This window comes from Ceratina calcarata, unplaced genomic scaffold, assembly GCF_001652005.2.
Source record: "Ceratina calcarata isolate Rehan_Ccalc_2016 unplaced genomic scaffold, ASM165200v1 scaffold191.2, whole genome shotgun sequence".
Lineage (NCBI taxonomy): Eukaryota > Metazoa > Arthropoda > Insecta > Hymenoptera > Apidae > Ceratina > Ceratina calcarata.
In genome coordinates this window covers 239,192-260,737 of record NW_017140615.1, presented here as the reverse complement: position 1 = coordinate 260,737, position 21,546 = coordinate 239,192, and the positions used below count along the sequence as shown (strand labels likewise).

Sequence of the window (21,546 nt, the reverse complement as noted above, 5' to 3'; positions counted from 1 at the left end):
AACCCATGGATTGATTTAAAATTTTGCAGGTAGCTTTTTAATAGTAATAGGAATCTATAATAACAAATTCAACATGCTAGCATTGTTTAAGTGTATAATCTATACATCCTTAATCTGATCGGAGTAGGACGGCTAAGAAGAGAACGCGAACGAAGGGGTGGTCGAGCTATTTCGATTCTTTTTCCGCGTGTGTCTGTTTTTAAGGACAAAACAGCTGAAATTCTCTCGTGATATGTAATCCGCGACCCTACAAACGTCTTTTGTCTATCAGACGTCCTTGGCTAGGAAATCCGAAGGAGGATAGAATCGGGGTCGGCGCGTAGCGTGGCCTACGATAAGATGCGTCCTATAGCTGGCATCTATCTATATCCAGGGATAGGGAGATGTAATCGCGAGGGAGAAGACACCCCTCCCGGCGTGCTGTTGGCACGGGGCGCAGGGTGAATCGCGATAGAATCGCCGAGGTGGGCCGAGCTCTGTATTGTACACGAACAAGCTCGTCGACGCGAATCCATTCTAATCTTGGAAGACGATTCCTCCCAGTTTCGAAGCGACGCGAATATTTAGAGATTCACAAGAGACATACAATGAAAGGTCCGTCGGCAACATTCGTGTCGCGTTCGCAAAGAGAAGCGTCTCGTTCCACGTGGAACCGAAATTATGTAACGAAACGCGGGGGCGTTCGATATATGTTCGCGTGGGACGTTACGAGATTATGGAACTTCGAGCTTCTCACGTTTGCGCTTCGAATCCAAATGCGACCTCATAATTGTTCGTAACATCGTACGATAGAAAAAGGACCAACGAGATGATGATAATCGAACTATGTAATAATTAGTTTCTCATCAACGTTAGAGCACAGGGCATTGTAAGCTTTTCTACGATGCATTTAACGTATGCGGAGTCGTTCCTGATTCAGCGATGTTCCAGCATCGAACGGCGGGGAAGATGGGGGATGATCCATCCCCCTCGCGCACCAGCGCTCGAGCACACCGCGATAACGTAGCCACTTTACAGACTCGGACGAGAACGACTCGCTTCCCGTCCGTCTCCCTCCTCTCGTTCACCCTCCGCGATTAATTCGACGTGTTGCTGCGGCAACTACGGTGTCAGCGATATTGCCCGTTCTTCTCTATCGACGAGATGGAAACGTGAACGGAACGGCTAACGGGGATACAACGCTCTTTTTTCCTAACCGAGCTAATTCTCTGATTTCTAATTGCCACTCGTCGACATAATCGGGATGTCAAGCGTTGCACGGAATGGTCGGAGGATCCAGAAACGACGATCGAATAGATATCGGATAGATAGAAGGTCGCGTGCGTATTTCATCTGGAAAGCAATCCCCGAACGTGTAATCCTTTGAATCAGGAAGACTGACTCATGCCACTTCCGCTCGCGATCGACTCGCAAAGCTCGGTGGCCAGTGAGACGGTCGATCCGCTTTAATCGACGGGCGCAATTACGCATCGTATCCGCGTGCCCCTTCGTTTCCGGTAATCGAACTGTGCTCGTCGGAATGGCGACCCAGCGACAAACGGCAGACACGGGAACGTCTCGCGGATTTACAACCGACCCAATGGAGTAATCAGAGTTTAAGGCAGGTTGGATAAGCTAACTCTGGGATATTTTCGACGAATAAATATGGGAAGAACGTCGTTCGAATCGATGGTTTCGGTATTACGTATCCGGCAACGACGTCTAGGATTTAGAAATTGGAGAAAGGTATCTTCGGTATTTATTATTAAATCCACGCTAGAGGATGGAAAACGAGGAAATAGAAAGGAAGAAGTTCGCGTACTATACTCTTTACGGCATGGCGTCTCTAGGACTAAGGAAAACACGTGGGGTAAATACAATAAAAGAAGAGTGCGGGGGTGAAACGAAGGAATAGCGGCATGAGGGTGACGCGCAATCGCGAACAACACGGACGATACGAGCGAATGGTTAGGGTTAGGCAACGGGACGTCCGAGAACGAACGGCCAGATTGCGACGTATGTACGTATGTACGTACGGGTACGGAGCACGAATCGCATCGTCGACGGAGCACGTGGACGGAGAGGGAACGTCGCGAACAAGGGCACCGAAATTACGACGGCCAACGAGCGACCCCTCGATCGGAGCGACGGAGAAAAAAGACGTCTGCGAGTAAGGAGGGGGTGGCAGAATCTGGATGGGCGGGGGTGGAAGTCAGAGAGGAAAGAGCAGAAGTGAAAGCTGCGAGCGAGGATGAAGTAGGAGTAGGACGAAAGCTTCGGAGGACGGAGAGAGTAAGGGGTCGCGAAAGAGAGAAAAGTTGATGCGAGCGACGAGCCGCGATGCGCTATCGCGAAACCCTGGCAGCAGCGGCAGCGAACGCGGTACGACGCCGGGGTCGGCGCTATCGATTGGACTCGGCGGCGTTTCCTCGGCGTCGCTGTTTACCCGTCTCTGTCTGTCTCTCTCTCATCCTCCCATTTTCACCGTTGGCACTCGCGCCACCGCCAACCTCTTCCATCATCCCCGTCTTCTTTCCTCGCGGATTCGTTCGTACTTTCCTCTTCTCTTCCATACTCCCGCTTATGTACACGCGTAGTTTCGTCTCGTCTTCGTTCCACCGGAAGCTTCTCAACCGGCCATCCCCGTTCCGGGGCTCTCTCTGCGCGCGTGCCACCCTCTTTCCATTCGACGCGGTAACAGGTGTTGCTCCGGCTCCGAACTCGTACAAAATCGATGGCCGAGAGCCACATCGGCGTCGCTGTCGAGGGGTGGATTATTCCACCCTCTCTCGCTCGGCTTCCTCGTTCCTCCGCTGGTCCCGACCGATAGCCGAGCTTTTCGTCCGTGTACGTACGCGCGTTTGCATACGCGCGCGTCGCCGGAAATGAGACGACGAAGCTATAACGGAGCAAATGCGAGACGGAGAGGGAAAACGGAAGGGACGAACGTGTGCGCACGGGGGTGAACGAAACGAGACGGAGAGACGATCGAGAAGGATGCGCGCCGTAGGGGTAGAATCGGATAGGGTGGACAGGAGGGTAGAAAGGGACGGCGCTCGTGCCCCGGGGGTAGACGGCGTTATCAACTGTGCGCCATAGACCGTACGTGGAACAGGGAGAAAGCGAGAGCGAGGGGGTTAAAGGAGTATTGCGGACAACGGGAGACGCAGCGCGCGAGGGGTGGCAGCGAAGGGGAGCGAGATGGCCAGGCCGGGACGGGAGACCGGAGAGGTGCAGAGAGCGGAGGAGCGTGGAGAACGCAAGCGCGGGGGCCTAGGACGACGGACGTCGAGGCGACGAAGCGACGAGGGACGCGACGCGGAGGCCTCGAGGACGCTGCATCGGCAGTTGCACCCCAGCCACACCCGGTACGAGCCATGTAGTCGGGCTACCCTCCACCGCGATACACGGCGGACAATTGTTGCTTCTGCGCCCACAGGTGGTACATCTTCATCTTCGATTTTCGCGAGCGTAGACGTAGACGACGTCGAGCCCGGTTCCCGTCTCGTCGCCGTCGTTCGCGAACCGACCGTGTCAAAAAGTGTGCGCGAACCGACGCGGCGATCGACTTGTCGCCCTGACGAGCCTCGGCCACCCGACGTTAGGCTCGCGTCGTCGCTCGTTCCGGATTCGGTTCCGCGAACGGCGCGCTACTCGTCTCCGTCTCCGATAAGTCGCCGCCTTCGAAACGTTCAGCGTGCCGTCGCGCGCAGTGCGAGTCTCGTGTTCGACGCAGCAGCCCTGTGGAAAACTGTACGTCGGTTCAGGTGGAACGAGTAAACGGAGAACGTCCATTGGATATGACCTCTCGGGTACGACTACGTGGACGTCGAGCGTAAACGCGCATCGACGAACGAATGCCCGTTTCTACGCGTATCTACCCCTATCTACGCGAAACGTTCTTTCCAACCTTCTCGAACGAAACGAATCGGGTCAAATCGTTACGAGCCGTCGTCGTCGAGAACGGGCGAAGAAAAGTGGTAGAGGAAAACGAGGAACGAAGGGAAAACGTGTATAGGTCGTGGATCGCTGGAAGGCCGTTGAACAGCCGCGCGAGGGCAGAGTTGTAGCTTCGCGCGGGTTCCTGGTCTCGCGGTGCCGCTGGAAACCGGTGCCGTCCGGGGGTGGAAGCAAGCGAACAGACGGATCGAAAGTGTGGAACAAAGATAGCGAGAGAGAAAAAGAGAGAGAGAGAGAGTGAGGAAGAGGGAGAGAGGTGATTCGCGGCGAAGGGATCGTTTCTGGGTGGATCTCCGACCGATAAAGGAAAACGAGAGACGAACAGGGTGAGAGGGAGGGGGTAGCACCGCTTACCGGAGGGAGTTATCGACTACACGCGTAAGGCGACAGCGCACACATACGGATACACAAACATCGCGGACCTGTTGTCCAACTTGTTGCTCGTCCCTGCGAGAAGGCGCAACTTGGTCGCCTCGCTCGTCTCTCCGCGATCGCACGCCGATGCTTTTCGAGAAAGGACCCTCGGCGTAACCCCTTTGAAACTCATCGTCGGAAGTACGACGATCCGTGGGAAGGCTCGTCGCGACGAACGAGGAAGTGAACGAGTATACGTGTTCGGGTCGAGACACGCCCGGTTTCGCGAACCCGTCGATAACTGGCGAACGCCGGAGAACATCGTCGTCGAAACCCGAGGAGGGGGTCATCGCTCGACGGCCAACGGTCTACGAACATCGTACGATCTTATTATGCGCGAGAAAAAGATTTACTCGATGAACCGCGATTGCCAGAGACCAGACGAAATGGAAGGCAGGGCGAACGGCTAGGCGAACGACGCCGCCGCGTATCTTAATCTTCCACCCGCGAATACAACGAAAGCAATACTACAAACAAGGTAAAGCGACGAAAGAAACAAATTGGAGGAGAATTCTTTTTCTGCGCGTCTCGCAAACTCGAATCCCCGAACGATTTTTGCTCGGGGAGGCCGAAATTTTTCGTCGAGCGAGCACAGTCGTCGAGGACGAGGATTCTTCCGAGTCTATTCTCGATCGGCCGAATCTCGCATCGTTTTCATCGTGTTTCGAAGAGTATTTTAATATAAATTTACATGCATAACAATACACGCGCGCGCGCACGATACAGGAGCGAACGTAGACCCATTTCGTGCAACGACACCTAGAATTAGAAACAGTCGCCGATCGCGAGTCCCAACGGAGCGGAGTTCACCGGAGATCGGACCGTGAATTTTACGTTTCAACAATCGATATCGATGCGACGCTCGGATCGGTCCGAATTCAGTTAATTCCTCTCTTTAATGAGGAAGAAGAAGAGGTGAAGGACAGAGCGAAAGGACAAAAGAGAGGAATCGGTCGGAAGACTCGTCCAACGGCAGACACCGAATTTAGTCAACGAGCGAAACCAACTGGGCTCGACGGGAGAATCGGCCGACCGGCAGCTAAGCATCGATCGCGGAATCGACCGAGATCCACGTGGTTGGAAGACCTTCGAGCAGACATTTTGCGATCGCGAACCGATCGTCGTTTATCCAGCGAGCAACGAAATCGGACGCTCACGGGATACTTTCTCCCACAGGAGGTTTCTTTTTCGTTCGTCCATCGGATGTAAACGACGAATCGCTGGAAATAAAAGATCTTTATTTCGCGTTCTCGTTCGATGATCGAGGAACTCGAAAAGAGAATCGAGAGGGACGGTCGATCTGGATTTTGAGATTAACCGGAAGAGGTCCGAGCGGACAAAGCAGGCAAGATGCCGCGATGCTACATGGTGAAGAAAGCTCTGTGCAACAAGTATGCGAGCGATGTTGCCAGAGAATTCGAGAGCTGGGGCCGCGGTCGCGGGACGAAATCGTCGCCGCCGATCACCGTGCAGGCTCCGGTCTCGCCCACGGAACGGACCATGGCACCCCCCGTTTCTCGAGGTACGTTCACGATTTATTTTTCGCCCAATCTTATCTTGAACAGGGAAAACGTCGATCGATATTTCGTCGACCGGACATGCGAGCAACCAAACGCGACTAAAGAAATTTGTTGGAAAACTCGCGGTATCGATTCGCCGTCTGCTCTAGACCGTAGATGTGGTCTCTCCACTTCTAGACTCTAAATGTGTATCGTGTTTATCGTAGCTCTCGCGGTCGTCATGCCGTCGGCGCGAGTTTTGCTTTAGCAAGAAAAAAATCTTACAAACGTGATATTTTCCGTTTAGAAAATGTTCTTGTTTCATTCTTTGAGATCGTTTATTATTTCTGCGCACGTGTGACGGAACCGATCGTGAAACAAGAGACGAGTCAATGCGCACATTGTACACAACTAATCAGCTGTTCCAATTATTTCTTACCGTCCGCTAGTACATTATCGGCCATAGACATATGTACACATCGCGTGAGCATTGGAGGCACTCTGTAGGTGGCCGGAATAAAAAAAGAACGTTGCACAAAAAGGATCTACTATTTTTTTCTACTGGCAAATATCACAGCATAAACATATATTCGCTGCGTGATTAGATAAAGAGAGAGACCATTATCTTTTTACCGTCCCGTTGATTTTTCGACCCGTTCACGCTGTCTATTCTTATATCTCTATAGTCGCTAGTATAAATTCATCGTCTTCTAGTAATCACGTTCCTATATAAAATATAAATTATCATCATAACAATGTGTCTCCAAGTATATAAACAGATTATGGGTTTACGTGTTCTTGTTCGCTTCTTCGAGCGAGAGAATGTCGAGCGAAGCTCGTCAAAGACGTTAACGGAGCTAAGAAGATCGCGAATCGCGCTTCGGACTTGTTACGATGCAGACGGTACACCTCGACTCTCTCTCTCTCTCTCTCTCTCGAGGCGAAACCAGGCCGATCGAACGCGCCAAAATATAGCTGCATCGTCTCTTCGTAAACTCGTTCAAATTATGTTTGACGTTGTTTCGAGATAATTAATCGCGCTACAAATTACTGGAACTTGTTTACGATTTCGTGAGACAAGGGAAAGCGTTTCGATAATTTCTACAATATCATCGTTACCAACTATCAGTTACACGCTTTTTGCAAAGGCGAAAAGTCAAAATACGACAAATAAGAAATTAGCCGCATCTCCGCGAAACTGATCTGAGAAACTTCTCTGTCTCTAAAGAGAGAGAGAGGGGGGGAGAGAGAGAGAGAGAGAGAGAGAGGAAGGAAGACGATATGTCCGCGAATCGAACTGTACCGGTAAAAGAGCAACCCCGAGGTGGATGAAGCAGCGTCGTCGCTGGTAGAAATCGCGCAATTTCGTAACCGAGTTATCGTCAAATTTAATATCCGATGTTCCTTTTCTTGGCCATCCATACTCGTCCCTTTTGACCTCGTTTCCAAGTCTTCCTCTTCACACTCTTTTCGCTCGGGACCCCGTCGCCTCTTTCGTACTGCCGCGGGTGCGAAAGCGGCTACTTTCTTCTCCTTCTCTTCGTTCGTTAAATCTGGATTAAAAAGTCAAATTAAGAAACCGAGTTACAGACTCTCATCGCCGTCGGTTGTCAGGCGTCTCGTTAATATCGCATTGTCGTGGACCGAAAGGAGCGAAACGAAGCCGACGATGCTTTTGCCAGTTTTCTCCTCAAAGTCACTTCCAATTGTTGCCTTTCGCGGATCCGCTTTTCTCAGGAGAGGAACAGGTTGGCTCGTCGAATTTTGTGAACAGCTTCTCTCGTCGTTTCCGTAAATCTTTAAGTAGCTCCGTTATACGCGACGTACGAATTTCAGAAAATCGACGCGCTATCAATTCTACCTCGGATGAACATTTAACATTATAACTCTGGGAATGAGAGTTGCGCGTATGTGTATGTGAGCGCGCACGTGTCGTCAAGTTACGCGTAGTAGAACCGCCGAGACCGGCGGCTTGGAGAATCATCAATCGCCCGAGCAGCTTCGAACTTTTATCTACAAAGTTTCGGACCTCTCGGGTGGTTACGACTTGCAAAAGCTGATGCGAGTCGTTGGCGGCGTTTGTGACTCCATGCGTTGCTTCGGCAGCAACAATGTAGCGTGATTCTGCCGTTTTCGAATGTAAGAAGAGTGCATGTGTATGCATGCAAGTAGAACATGTGCGATGTACGGATGCGAGATCAGTCGTCAAGTGAGTGCCGAGCGAGTCAGAACGAGGAAGGATCGCAGCAATACTAATTCATAAAGTTACATATTTTGTAAATAGTATTTCGATCGTTTTCCTTTAGTGGAAAGAATCTCTTACAATCCATTTCCATATAACTATGAATGTATCTTCGTGTCCGCCCCTAGAATCTCACAGAACGCACTCCCAAAACGCAACGTTCAAAAAAAGGAGGGCCGACTACCACACTCGCAGGAAGAAGTCGTACGACCCCGACTACGAGACCAACGTACCGATAACGATTACGTATTCTTCCCGTAAGACGAGAAGCTTCGGGGCACGGAGGACGGAATCTTCTCGTACAGCGACCAGCGTCGCCACATCGAGAAAGGAACCAGCCCGTACAGTGACGAACTTCATCATACCGAGAAAGGAACCTGCCCGTACGGTGACGAACTTCGTCACACCGAGAAAAGAACCCGCACGCACAGTGACGAACTTCGTTACACCGAGAACGGACTCTCCCCGTACAACGACGAACGTCGCCACACCGAAGACGGAACCGTCTCGTACAGCGACCAGCGTCGCCGTACCAAGGACGGAATCTTCCCGTACAGCGACCAGCTCCGCCACACCGAGGACAGAAACTTCTCGTACAGTAGCGAGCATCACCATACCGAAGGCAGAACCTCCCCGTATAACGACGAGCGTCGCCACACCAAAGACGGAACCTACTCGTACAGTAACGAGCATCGCGATACCAAGGGCGGAATCTGTTCGTACGCCACCGAGCGTCGTTACGCCGAGGACGGAACCGTCTCGTAGTGCAACGAGCATCGCTATACCATGGACGGAACCTCCACGTATAGCAACGAGCATCGCCGTACCGAGAACGGAATCTCTTCGAACAGCGCCGAGCTTCGCCACACCGTGGACGGAACCTCCTCGTCTAGCAACGAGTATCGCAATACCATGGACGGAACCTGCCCGTATAACTACGAACATCGCAATACCATGGACGGAACCTGCCCGTTTAGCAACGAGCATCGCCGTGCCAAGGACAGAACCTCCACGTACAGCGACGAGCATCCCCGCACCTAGAAAGGAAGTTCCCCGTATATCGTCGGTGATCGCCTACACGGGTCCAACGGAGGTAGAAGTTGAAGAGGACGCGAGCGAAAACGCGGTCGAGAACGCGACGCCGGTGGTGCCTTTCGCGGCTCCTAATTCGCCACCGTCCAGAACGATCGTGCTGAGTCAGCGACGCGGGAAATCGCCACCTGCAGAACCGTTTCCTCCGTCGCGTACGACAAAGACAACAACGGTGGCACCGTATCAAGCGGAAGAGATCGAAAGAGGATCCGTTCCCGACTCCGGTTCGACAACAGAAGCCAACAACCACAGCGGCATCGTGATCTCGTACACGTCTTCGAAGCCGAATTCGTCGAAGGATCGGTCCGCGGCCGAAACCGCAGCCGCTCACGATCTCTTGGAGCTCTCGAGGTCGCTGCCTCCGCTACCACCGCCCAGCGTAGCCATCGGGCCGCAGAACGTGACGGAATCACCCGACACGGACATCGAGGAGTTGACGGTCTATGAGTCGGAGCAGCCAATCTACCAAGTGAACGCCATCGATTTAGTGGGTTCCGCGGTTTGTCAGCAACAGCCAACCACGAGCGTAATTTACGAGCCTGCCACGACGATAGTCGAGCAGACGGGCAACGTGTACATTCCCTTGTCTCCGGTCCAAGAGATTCTGCTCACTTACGGCCCGTCGTCCATCCCATGCTCGACGATCGTTAGCCAGCAGCCTCCGCAGAAGCAGCCGAATCCGCAGCAACAGCAGCCTCATCGAACGGTGGACGCCGCGCCCCCGTTAACGCCACCCATCTCCGAATGCAGCAGCGATATCGAGAACAACAATCCCAACTCGCAACCGTGCCAGAAAGACAAGGAGGTACAGACCGTGATCGAGCAGACGGAAGTAAAGCCAGCGAGTTATACGTACGACACTCTGTTGGTCGCGGACGGTAGATCCAAGCATAAGAAGAACGCCCCTAATCAGAAGACGCAAGCGACCGAGCCCGTCGAGGCGCCGGAGACGTCCAAAAGCGGACGTTATGTCTGTTGCGAATGCGGTAAGTTTAGCGAGCGTAGTGTATCCGTAAGTCAAAGCATATTCGCGAAATTTTTGACGAGTGAGTCGCGACTCTACCCGTCAATATCGTTCGTTTTCAGGTAAGCAATACGCGACCTCGTCGAACCTGTCGCGGCACAAGCAAACCCATCGCAGCATCGACTCGCAGTCAGCGAAAAAGTGCATCCACTGCGGCAAGGCTTACGTGAGCATGCCGGCTCTGGCGATGCACGTGCTCACTCACAAGTTGGCCCACAGCTGCGGCGTCTGCGGGAAAATGTTCTCGAGGCCCTGGCTACTTCAGGGCCACCTGAGAAGTCACACCGGGGAGAAACCGTATGGGTGCGCGCACTGCGGGAAAGCGTTCGCCGATCGGTCGAACCTTCGCGCGCACATGCAAACGCATTCCGCGGACAAGAACTACGAATGCTACAAGTGTCATAAGTCGTTCGCTCTGAAATCTTATTTGAACAAGCATCTGGAGTCCTCCTGCCAGAGAGAGAACGACGATTCCGGCAACGATTCGAACTCGGCGTCTTAATAGGTTCGAACGAGACGAGTGAGCTGGTATCGTTAGCGTCGCTGACGCTCTTGCGTCTTTCGGGTAAGTTGTTCTATTTCCGACGAACGTCTAACTGCTGCAGTTGAATCGTTATTAGCGTTTGATAATATGATTCGCGTTTTTTCGTTTTGGTTCCAGCTGATCCCCATCGCGAGACGGACGCTCGTTCGAAACTTGTTTCGGGTCAATGCCAGTGAGTCAATTGAAATTCATCCCTAAATTCCTTCGAGGTAACGGTAACAGCGAATTCGTTCCCTTCCACTGTCCTTCGTTTCCAACTCCTAACGATTCCCGTAAATCGTGGGAGGAGAAGAAAAGAGAAGCACGGGCGCAGCTGCGCGAAGAACACGCGCTTTGTAAGAGTACGCGTGCGGACCACTGTGGTAAGTGTAGGTTCGACAAGTTTTGTTAGCGATGCAATTTGTCTGTCGTTCGCGACGTTCCCATCGTTCGCGGCCGCTGCTCGATGAAACAACGTCCATGGAAATCGATTTTCTCGAGGCAACGAGACTTAAAAGGGATAGGGCGTAGGGCGTAGGAGGACACGAGAGAAAACGATGCATAGCAGCCCGACCAAAATCGATGAACCAGGTACCATCGACTAGCTGCTATCGAGGGACCATCAAATTCCGACGATGACTAAAATCCATTTCGATATCTTCTAATCTCGGGTCGCCCCATTCGGATCGACCTCGAGACTCGACGATGAACAGATACTCAAAGTTTGTCGACTTTTGTCGATGCGCCGGTGTCCGTTTTAATATTCGGATACTTCCCGAGAAGATTCCTGTCCCTCCGTCTCGTTCCTATATCGTTTTCGTACAAATTCCGTAGCTCGTTCTATTCTCTTCAACGTTCTTTTACGTAGACGCGCGATTACGCGTCGCGATCGAACGGCACCCGCTGCCCGTCCCGTTCGCGATCGAAAAAGAATTGATGGAGAAACGTTGAAAGTTACCGGCAGCCTTACTCTCGACGAACCATTTCTCATGAGAGCCTGATTCATCTAAAGCGTTCTTTACCCGAAGTTCCATCGGCGATCCTTGCCGTGTAACACAAGGTTCGGGCACATCTCGAAGGTTTTCATCAACATTTCACGGAAACTGGACCACCTGTTGAACGCAGGAATGACCATTCCGGTGGCGAAAGGGTCGCTCGTTTCTATCGTGAATTATAGAACGGCCTCCTGTAATTTCCTGCTTGTTAACCGTGCGCGAACGAGATATCGGAATTTTCGCGATTCTCTTTCGCGTCCGAGTCGTTCGACGCGTTTTCTCACGCCGAGCGAGGACCAACGGAACTGGGGAAGCCGCTCCACGCCGACGTCTGTTCTAGTCTGCTCGAATTGAACGTTCGACGGGGATTTTGTAGAAGACGTTTATACACGTATTTTTTCGCCAGCGAGCTGTTCACGCGTAGACACTGTTCGTCACTTCGGAAGCAGCGTCGTACTAGTCGGCTCCGCGCCGAGTACGTCCGATCGAAAGCTTTTCGTTTGTAATCTAGTCGTAGGATCATCGAATAGTAGTTTTTAACTTGTCGCGTTCCACGGTTGGCGCGTATATTTTTTTACGCACACGCACAGGCGTGCACGCAGGATATGCAAGCTCGCACGTAGGTGTCAGCTTCGTTTCATCGTCGTTCGTAGTCGTTGATCGGTTTTCGTTTAGCGTACGCGAGTAGACGACTCGTTAGAGTTAGAGCCGAATTGTGATATTAATTTAGAATTCTCGCGGGAGAAGAAAATCGAGCGGGACCGCCGACGAAAGGAACGTCGCGTCGATCGAAGGAAACTGAAACCAAAGGAGGTACCAAAGAGGTATGTACGTATAACGACGAGAACGAGAGTAAACGGATTCAACGTTCTAGTCAACGAGTTACGCTCGAACCTTATCGTTTCGTCTTTGATTTGCCCCGAGCCGTATAAGTATCCTAAATGAAACCAAAGAGGCTCGAACGTGTCATACGATAGGCAGACGTTAAGTTTAGTCGCTATTGCTTTCGCGAGTACGCATTTTTTCTATCGAGACCGTAGAGATATTTTGGTACCAAACGTTTTTCGCGAATTATATTTATATCGTACCTAAGTAGAAGTCTTAGAAATCGATCGAATAAATTGTCGCGTGCGCGCGAGGTATCGGTTGGTAGTCGTGTAGTTTTTAACGCGCCGCGAAACCAAACGAAACGAGCTTTAGCTATTTAAGTTTAAAGAGAACCAAAGAGACGCGTCAGGAGAATGTATGTCCGTCGGACACGAGATGCGATACCGCACGTCCGTGTATCCGTTTCGTCGATACTCGGCGAACGGCGAGAACCGATATTAGTTCTGGACGGAGACATCCTTCTCACCGGGCATTGTGCAACCGATCGCAAAGTCGTTTGATCGAGGAGGATTTTTATACGAGACTCGGCTTCGACCGCGAGGAAACATTATTGTTCCACGCGTAATCCTCGCTCGTCTCTCCCGTCCGTGGAACAAACCTATGCGCTTGCTCTAGTATTCAACGACGCTAGGAAGCGCGATTACCAGGTTCCATCCTCGAAACCGAAAGTCGAATAATTAAAGTCAAACCGATTGCACCCTTGAACGATGTTCGCGACCATCGCTGTTGTCTTCGCGTTGCATCACGATCACGGTACTCGACAGTCAATCGAATCTCCGATTCAACCGATCGGAGTGAACCTCGTAACGATAGTCAATAACGAAACGGAAGAGAAATCCATCTACACACATTTATTGTATGCATATGCACTCGAGCGAATCGTTCTTCGCCGCTGCAACGAGTATAATTTCATAAACAATTATCTACTCGACGTGTTATCATCGTTTTTTAGCAATAATCACCTCGTCACGGAGGTAAACGGTTAGTCGAGAGGACCGTAGCGTAGGGTAGAGTAGAGAAATCGTCGGAGAGACGAAGCTGTAATCGTCGGGTAGGTACCACCGTTTGTTTCCTTCGTTATCACAGTTTTAAAATACGTTGCTGTCTCGAAGAACGAACGTTCTTAGATCGTAGAACTCGAAACGAGGCATGAGATGATTAAAACGAAAACTCGCATGGTAAACATATAATTAATTAACGACGTCGATGCGATCGATTTACGCCAGGGCGATCGTGCCTCGTACTGTGGCCTCCCCTCCGAAAAAGAGTATGGGATCCGAACGCTTGCTAGAAACGTCAAGCGTTCGAACATTTTCGTCAGCCACTCGAAGTATCTCCCGCGATCCGACAAAAGTAAAGTGTGTTTCGATAAACTGACGAAGCGACGATCCATCGCGTTCGTCGGAACACCCTTTAATTCGGCATGTCGACAAAATTTTTGCTATTAAATAGAACGAGGAAATCTTGACGAATCTCATTGCCCCGTAGCCGTTGTTGTAACGTAAACCAAAGAAGGATGAGATAGAAACTGAGAAGGATGAGACAAGGAAAAGGGAGGAAACGTAACGAGGGTGGATCCGTTCCCCTAAGTTTCGCGCATGCCATTTCGCGTAATTAACCGTTTAGAAGACTCTAAAAAGGACCAAAGTACTTAAACGTAATTATGCCGAATAACGATTACGATAAAGCGTAATTGAATCGTCGCCTCTCGCGGTGATAACCGTTGTCAATAAGAGGGAAAGGGAAGGTAGGAGAGCGAAGATGTAGAGAAAAGGGGTAAGAACGGAAAGGAGACGGAGGTGTCGACCGTTAGGAAAATTACGTACGTTCAGAAACACGGTAAAAACGAACAACGAAACAAGCGGGACAGCGACTGTCCGCATTAACTATAATAATTAATAATTACGAGTAAACATGCTAGGCCGAATACGTACGATATATGCTGTCTGTATGTGTACGTGTACGTGTATGTTAGCCGAATTTTCGCTACACCGAAACTTTTCGCGGAAACGATTGCCCGTAATTCAATTCTCTATTTCACTTCAGAAAATAGGTCGAGCTTGATATTTCTCAGTTAGTTAGGTACTCGATTCGGTAATTTCGCTTGTACACCATTCGTTTGCTTGATCAGATCGATCGGAACCAAATACAGCGTGATCATCGGTTCGTCGTCGGGCCTTCCTAAATCAGATACATAAAACTGTTGGTATATCTGGTATCGAGTAAAACGCGCGAGACCGGATAGGAGAAACGGCGTGACGAGTCGCGATAAATGAATGATCACCATCCCTTGCCCGTTGAACGGACGTTTTTCCAGCACGAAACCTGTCACCCTTTGATCGTTCCGATTACGAAATTAATTAGTGCGCGATCCGGGACTCGCCTCCGTTAGCGATAATTTCGATTTCACTCGAGTTTCGTAAAGAGGACCGATCTTACATCGGTAGAAATCGTTTCGCATGCACGCAAATATACACGTAGACGCGAGAGTAAAACGAATCTATAGACTGCGAATTTTTGTGCGCTCCCGCAGTGAGCAAGAAAAAGAGTAAAACTTTCCGATGTAAATTTGACTTTTAACTAAATTTTTGTAAGTAGAAAATCCGTGACGGCGCGGATTGCGATTTGTACATATATTTTGACCTCCGCAAATGCGTTTACAATAATCCGATTGCGCACGAAGACTCGCAGTCTTCTGTCGTCGGATACGAGCGAGCGGAATGTCGCGAAGCGAAGCGCAGCAGAGAAGCAGGCACGACCAACCGACCAACGAACCACCTGGCTTTTGCGAAGAGGATCGAGGAAGAGGTAGAAAGCGAGGAAAGGAAGAGAGAAGAGCGCGAGGTAAAACGTAGGACTTACAATTAGATTAGTGTGATACAAGGTACGACAAAGCAATAATTTAGTGATTGTATAATATATTTGATTAGTGAGTTAGCGAGCTAAGTTTAATGGTAAATTTTCGGAATCTATAAATGATACTTAGCTATTCGATAAATCGTATAGTTTTGTAGAAATGCTAACACGATTCGCCACTTTGGGGATGAGAAATGAGAGAACAAAGAAAGAAACGATATAGATAAATAAATGAATAAATATATAAATAAAACGCTGTCTTGGGATCAAAGATATAGCGACGAGAGACGAAGGTCGGAAGGGGATTTGTAAAATATGTAAAGCCGACGGTCGTGAATCAAGTTTCCATAACCGATCATTGTTCGTTCCGTGACATGATTTGATTTTTTTTAATTATCGCCTTTCCTTTGCCACGTTCACCATACGCGTTACCGATCAATTGACTCGACAAACTGAGCGCGTACCTCGATCGAACAGCTGTTTGAAGAATCTCGCATGGCATGTAAAAATCGTATCTTGCATTCGCTACCGGCGCGCGGTGGTATCGTAAACTCGACAAAAGAAATCACTATTTTTTCATCCATTCGACTACGGTGTACCTTGGGTATGACGCGTACATTTCCAATTGATATTCGAGAATCGACGATGAACGATTAGGTATCGTGGTCTTCCTATTTCGAACGAAACCGCGTGACCGAGTAAGGGTCGCGACCAGAGAAAGTACCACGCGCGAAACAGACGACGAGGGAACGAATTGCATCTTATATTTTTGAATTGTTTCTCTCTGACCAGGGAACGATACTTTTATTCGAAGTTAAGATTTACTACACAGCGTGACACGTTCCCAAGGGCGTTTCGGCTCATAAGAAAATGAATAAATTTTAAAGAAAATCCCAAGACTGATAGTGAATATATATATATCGAGATTCGTTTAAAAGACGCATCTAATCGAGCTCGGAGCTTGTATCTCGCGAAAGTCGTTTCTCCGAATGTTTCGAGTCGACGAGTAGGAAGAGAGGGAAAGAGCGTACGAATGAACGCGAGAGAATGGATCGGCGAGTGGACGAAGGTCTGTAATTTTCGCATTCATGGACGCCCGATCTTGCTCTCTATTTATTTTTTCCTCCGAATTCGCGGTACGTGCACGTGTGATTCGCGGTCGTCGCTAGATCGACGACGACGGACCAGATGCGTTCGCGTTAACGCGAGCCACAACAGGGGTAAAAAGATTTGTTCCTATATAATGCATAATAAATAATATGTAGATAAAGCCATGAATTCGACTGGTAAGAAGAGACCTTCGTCGACGTTGAATCGATGCATTTTAAACATTGTAATAAACAAATATACATAGCACGTATGTATATGGAATATGGACCTTGGCGTACACGGAACGCGAGTAGATTTCGTTTTATTTTCACCGAGTTTTCTTCTCAGTTTTATTGTTGAGCAAATAATTTTAATTGATCGAGCACGTAATTTTTAATATAGCGACGATAATTCGATTTACGCACACGTGTTGTTTTTCGTCCGAATACGCCACAGATAAATTTTGTCAAAGCGAGAACTCAACAAACAGTGGTAAACGAAAAAGAAACCAACAACAGTAAATGATTAATGTACTTGCAATGTTTAAGGATAAAAACAGTTTAATTGCACTACATTTATAAACTTTATTAATTATACGTTGCAAAAAAGAAAATGACGTGAACAAAATTCTGTACTCTTTATTGAATCGCCTGGCTCGTCGCTCCATTTACAAGTTTAGTTTTATAGACCTTAAAAGAAAAACAAGAGAATTATTCTTTTTCTTCTTATTATTATTATTCTTTTCAAAAATGGTTCCTCTTTATACAATTGTTCGAACAGAAAAAATTACGTGATCCTTGTTTCGCGTATACGTATATCGCGGATAAACTGCGGTACTATATGTATAAATACAAGAATGGATATACATATGTCAATACAATTTATAGTCGTCGTTACGCATGTTTTTACACAACTCGGTTCTCCTTATAAAAAGGTTCTGTATCAGTATTGGAGGACAGGCAAAAGCTAAATCGATACGGAACATAGTTTTCTCTCTTTCCTCCTCTTTTTGCATTTACGTAAATACTCATAGTTCGAGTGTTATTTTGAAAGCGCATTTACAACGTTCTGACATTTATAATCGATGCTCGCGTATCACTACTCATTACGCCTATGTATTTCAAACTATAATACAAAGTACTTAACAGGCGGCATGGTTTATAATCGCTGCTGCGGCTGATTTTGAGAGGCCGCGGCTGATTTTCCAGGAACAGCTTCCGACGTCGGAGGAACCGTGGCCTCCGGCCGCTTGTCGTCTTCCCTCGATTTGTTCCACTCTTGCAAGCCCTTCGGTAAACTGGTGTCCTCCTCGAAGGATCCCGTACCCTCTACGAATTGCTCGTAAGTCGATTTCTCGGGGAACGGTCTCGGCCCCAACAATTCTATCATGTCATCTCTGCTCAAAATTTCCTGTTTCAATAGTCGTTCGGCTACCTGCAGGAGACCAAGTACTCGGTTAGTTCGTTTCATCCAATTATCGATTGATCGTTGAACACAGCAAATACCTTTTCTACATTTTCCTTGTGCTTTGTAAGTAGCTCGCGCGTGTGGTTATGCGCCTGTTCGATTAGTGCGCGGACTTCTGTGTCGATGAGTTGCGCAGTATGTTCGGAGTACGGCTTGTCAAAAGCCATTTCGCCTTGCTGTGGCATCTGGAAACTAACGTTCCCAACTTTTTCGTTCATACCGTACTGAATCACCTGAGCGTACGCGTTCGAAGTTACCTAGCGGAGAACAAAAACATCAGCATCGACGTATAACTCGTTAACTGCGTTTAAATTGACATGGTCGAATACTTTTTGGAGATCGTCTTGTGCTCCCGTTGTTATGCGATTGAAAAAGATTTCTTCCGACACTCGACCGCCGAGAGCCATACACATCCGGTCGAACAATTGTTCTTTCGTATATAGATACTGTTCGTGAGGCAAATACTGTGCGTAACCTAAACCTTTTCCACGAGGGATTATCGAGACCTATCGAGGAAAAATGTAGAAATTAGTTACGCGAAAGTGAAAAAGCTGCGGCCGCGTCGCGAAGATGTAAAGCGGTTTGTCACCTTTAAAAGCGGGTCCGCGTACTGCAAGAACCAACCCGCCACCGCGTGACCAGCTTCATGATACGCGACAGTTTTCTTCTCTTCGGGTTGCAAGACGTTTGTCTTTTTCTCCATGCCCGCGATTACCCTTTCGATCGCCTGTTCGAAATGGTTCAAATGTATGTTGTCATTCAGGTCTCTAGCTGCGATCAAGGCCGCTTCGTTGCATACGTTTGCGATATCGGCTCCTAAAACGAGCTATGTATAGTATTCTGAGTATCGAATGCGCGTCGCCTTCGTGTCAGGGAAATTTTACCAATCGACTTCGGTTCTCATACCCGTAAATCCAGGTGTCAAGGAAGCCATTTTTCTAGATAATTGATCTTTGTCTATCGCATTAGTCTTGAGCGGCTGCAAATGTACTTTGAAGATGGAAGCTCGCCCCTTGATGTCCGGGGCCGGAACGAAAATTTGTCTGTCAAATCTTCCGGGTCGTAACAACGCTTTGTCCAAGATATCTATTCTGTTAGTTGCCGCTAACACGACCACGTTGGTAGTCGTATTGAAACCTATAAGCAACGCAGTATTGTCAAATAGTTCGAGTTGTAATTAATGCGCTGCATACCGTCCATCTCAACTAGAAGTTGATTAAGCGTGTTTTCTTGCTCTGAATGACCGCCGAAGTTTCGGCCTCCCCTTTTTCTTCCAACCGCATCGATTTCGTCGATAAACAGTATGCACGGCGCGTGTTTTCGTGCCATGGCGAACATATCGCGCACTCTTGATGGACCGACACCGACGAACATCTCCAGAAACTCCGAGCCTGATACGCTGATAAAAGGTACGTTCGCTTCGCCTGCTGTGGCTTTAGCTAACAACGTTTTACCAGTACCCGGTGGACCTATAACCGTATAGCGAAAAAAAAAATACGTATTATATTACGTATATATATTAAATATTAAAAAAAAAAACGAACTATAGCTGATTATCAATATCGAATAACGCGAGTTACCTGTCAGCATCGCACCCTTTGGAATCTTCGCACCAAGCTCGATGTATTGTTGCGGATTTTTTAGAAAATTTACGAACTCCATAATTTCGATTTTAGCTTCCTCGCAACCGGCAACATCCCTACATTTCAATAACACACGCGCGCGGAAACGTTTACGATAATTTTATAGCAGAACAGCTCAGGGTAGAAGAGAATTCCTTATGATTCACATATATACACGTGTGTATATAATAGTCTTTTGCAACATTATGAAATGTCGCGCAATCTTATTTTTACCATCGACTTACTTAAACCGTACGCCTATATCTTTGGAGTTGATTAGCTTGGCGGTTGATTCCATTATCGGACCAAATAGTCCACCTTTCCTTCCTCTACCCAAAGATTCCATCGACTTACGGAATAAATAAAATAGGAATCCTATGAAAGTAATAATCAATAACACATCTAGCTATGATCCAAGTCTGAACTTCGGTAGAAAACTAAATAACAGCGTAACTCACCCCACATAACGATCTGTGGTAAAAGTTTTAAAATATGATGCATTTCTAACTCGTCCCTGTAATGTACCGGTAAATAATTTTGCGGCTCTACATTGAGTTCGATTTGTGCATTCTCCAAATTTCTTTCAAATGTTTCAACGCTACCAATGTTGAACCACAAAGTATCCTACGGAACGTGTGAAACGATTATGTAACACTACGTCTGCTCCCGTTAAACATGTATTCAAATAAGTAAATTTACCTTTCCATTTACAATGTGACCAGGTAACAATTTTACGCGAACCCATTGTTTATTGACGACTTCCACTTTATCCACTATCCCTTTGTTCAAGCATCTAAAATAAAAGTCATAGTATCTCTAAAATCTCAAATCCACCTCGGTTTGTCAAATGTGTTAAAGTAATGCATGGAAGAACGCATACTTTGTTATGAACTCTCTCCACGTGATCTCTGTCGCAAGATTCGATACGTGGTGTAAATACAGGTAAGAGCTACCCATTAATAAAAAACCTATGATGAACATCTTTTCATTGTTTTTGTTCCCAAATGAATTGTTACCACTGCTCCACTTAAATTCCCATGAGAAGGTACGTTTATCGGTAGAAGATTTCTGAGACTGAGTCTCGGAAGCTGATTGCGCCTTGGATGTCTCTTTAGAGGACCCTTCTTTTACTTTTTCAGCAACTTTCTCAGTAGTTTTACTAGAAGTATTTGCTTCTATACATAAAAAAGTATATTACAATTTATTGGAATGTATCGACCTCGCGCAATGTAAATGCATAAATGTGAAATAATAACTTGGCTTGTAGAACTTTTCAAATCCTTTCGGTGGCTGATTACACAGTAATCTCCATTGATTTCGCACATGTTCTATTCTACTCGTTTCGTTACCATTCTTTATCAATGATAGGTATCTTCTTAACTGGAAACATGAAAATGATTTGAACAAATATAGCAAATTTTAATTTACGATAGGTACGTCCAAAGATCATGATTGGAAATATGAAATAGAGTATCATCGTAAAGTGCGTTGATGCAAAGCGTGCAGAATGTCGAATCGAATTAAACTATTCAATCGTTATGAAAGAAAACTCGTAATGAACAGACTTAGGTTACATTAGGTTATATTTATACCTGGAACATGTTGGCATTTTTATAAACGGAGCTCAAAATGAATTTTTCTAATTTACTTGTTGACGATAGTAACTGGTGGGCCATGTTTGGCGTAAGTATTTGTAATCACGTAATATGATGAAATTTCGTTACATCTATAAGTTCCCCACAACAGATTACCGGCCACAAGACCAGAAAGGAAACGAGATTATTTACGCCCGGGATTTCGTGAATCCCGTGCAAGTGCTGCACCAAGAGACCAATTCAAGAAAAGGTTCCACCACCGAGGAGATACCCACCGAGGAGAACAGATCCCTGCATGAAA

The 21,546-nt window shown here is 47.9% G+C and overlaps 2 protein-coding genes across 2 annotated transcripts; one reads left to right on the top strand and one right to left on the bottom strand.

Annotated features, from left to right (window-relative positions):
* The first annotated feature begins 3,272 nt into the window (after positions 1–3,272).
* LOC108621976 (proteoglycan 4) lies at positions 3,273–17,234 on the top strand. Its single transcript, XM_018019595.2, has 4 exons — positions 3,273–5,875; positions 8,223–10,172; positions 10,273–10,775; positions 10,872–17,234. Exons 1-3 carry the CDS (start codon positions 5,704–5,706, stop codon positions 10,710–10,712), a joined length of 2,562 nt encoding a protein of 853 aa, XP_017875084.1. The 5' UTR covers positions 3,273–5,703; the 3' UTR covers positions 10,713–10,775; positions 10,872–17,234.
* Afg3l2 (AFG3 like matrix AAA peptidase subunit 2) lies at positions 17,175–21,449 on the bottom strand. Its single transcript, XM_018019596.2, has 13 exons — positions 21,243–21,449; positions 20,907–21,030; positions 20,531–20,825; positions 20,350–20,443; positions 20,109–20,274; positions 19,896–20,025; positions 19,609–19,727; positions 19,222–19,497; positions 18,935–19,165; positions 18,618–18,844; positions 18,358–18,534; positions 18,067–18,285; positions 17,175–17,995 (listed from the first exon to the last, which is right to left on the bottom strand). The coding sequence occupies exons 1-13, from the start codon at positions 21,324–21,326 to the stop codon at positions 17,720–17,722; spliced, it is 2,418 nt and encodes an 805-aa protein (XP_017875085.1). The 5' UTR covers positions 21,327–21,449; the 3' UTR covers positions 17,175–17,719.
* Positions 21,450–21,546: the final 97 nt, after the last annotated feature.

Bases quoted from the DNA above. Each gene is read 5' to 3' on its own strand.
- Afg3l2 (XM_018019596.2), bottom strand. From the start codon at position 21,326: ATGGCCCACCAGTTACTATCGTCAACAAGTAAATTAGAAAAATTCATT. The intron at 20,826-20,906 runs GTTATTATTTCA...TTTTATGTATAG, and splicing joins TGAAAAGTTCTACAAGCCAA to AAGCAAATACTTCTAGTAAA. The intron at 20,026-20,108 runs GTGAGTTACGCT...TTACTTTCATAG, and splicing joins ACCACAGATCGTTATGTGGG to GATTCCTATTTTATTTATTC.
- LOC108621976 (XM_018019595.2), top strand. From the start codon at position 5,704: ATGCCGCGATGCTACATGGTGAAGAAAGCTCTGTGCAACAAGTATGCG. The intron at 5,876-8,222 runs GTACGTTCACGA...GTCCGCCCCTAG, and splicing joins GGCACCCCCCGTTTCTCGAG to AATCTCACAGAACGCACTCC. The intron at 10,173-10,272 runs GTAAGTTTAGCG...GTTCGTTTTCAG, and splicing joins TTATGTCTGTTGCGAATGCG to GTAAGCAATACGCGACCTCG.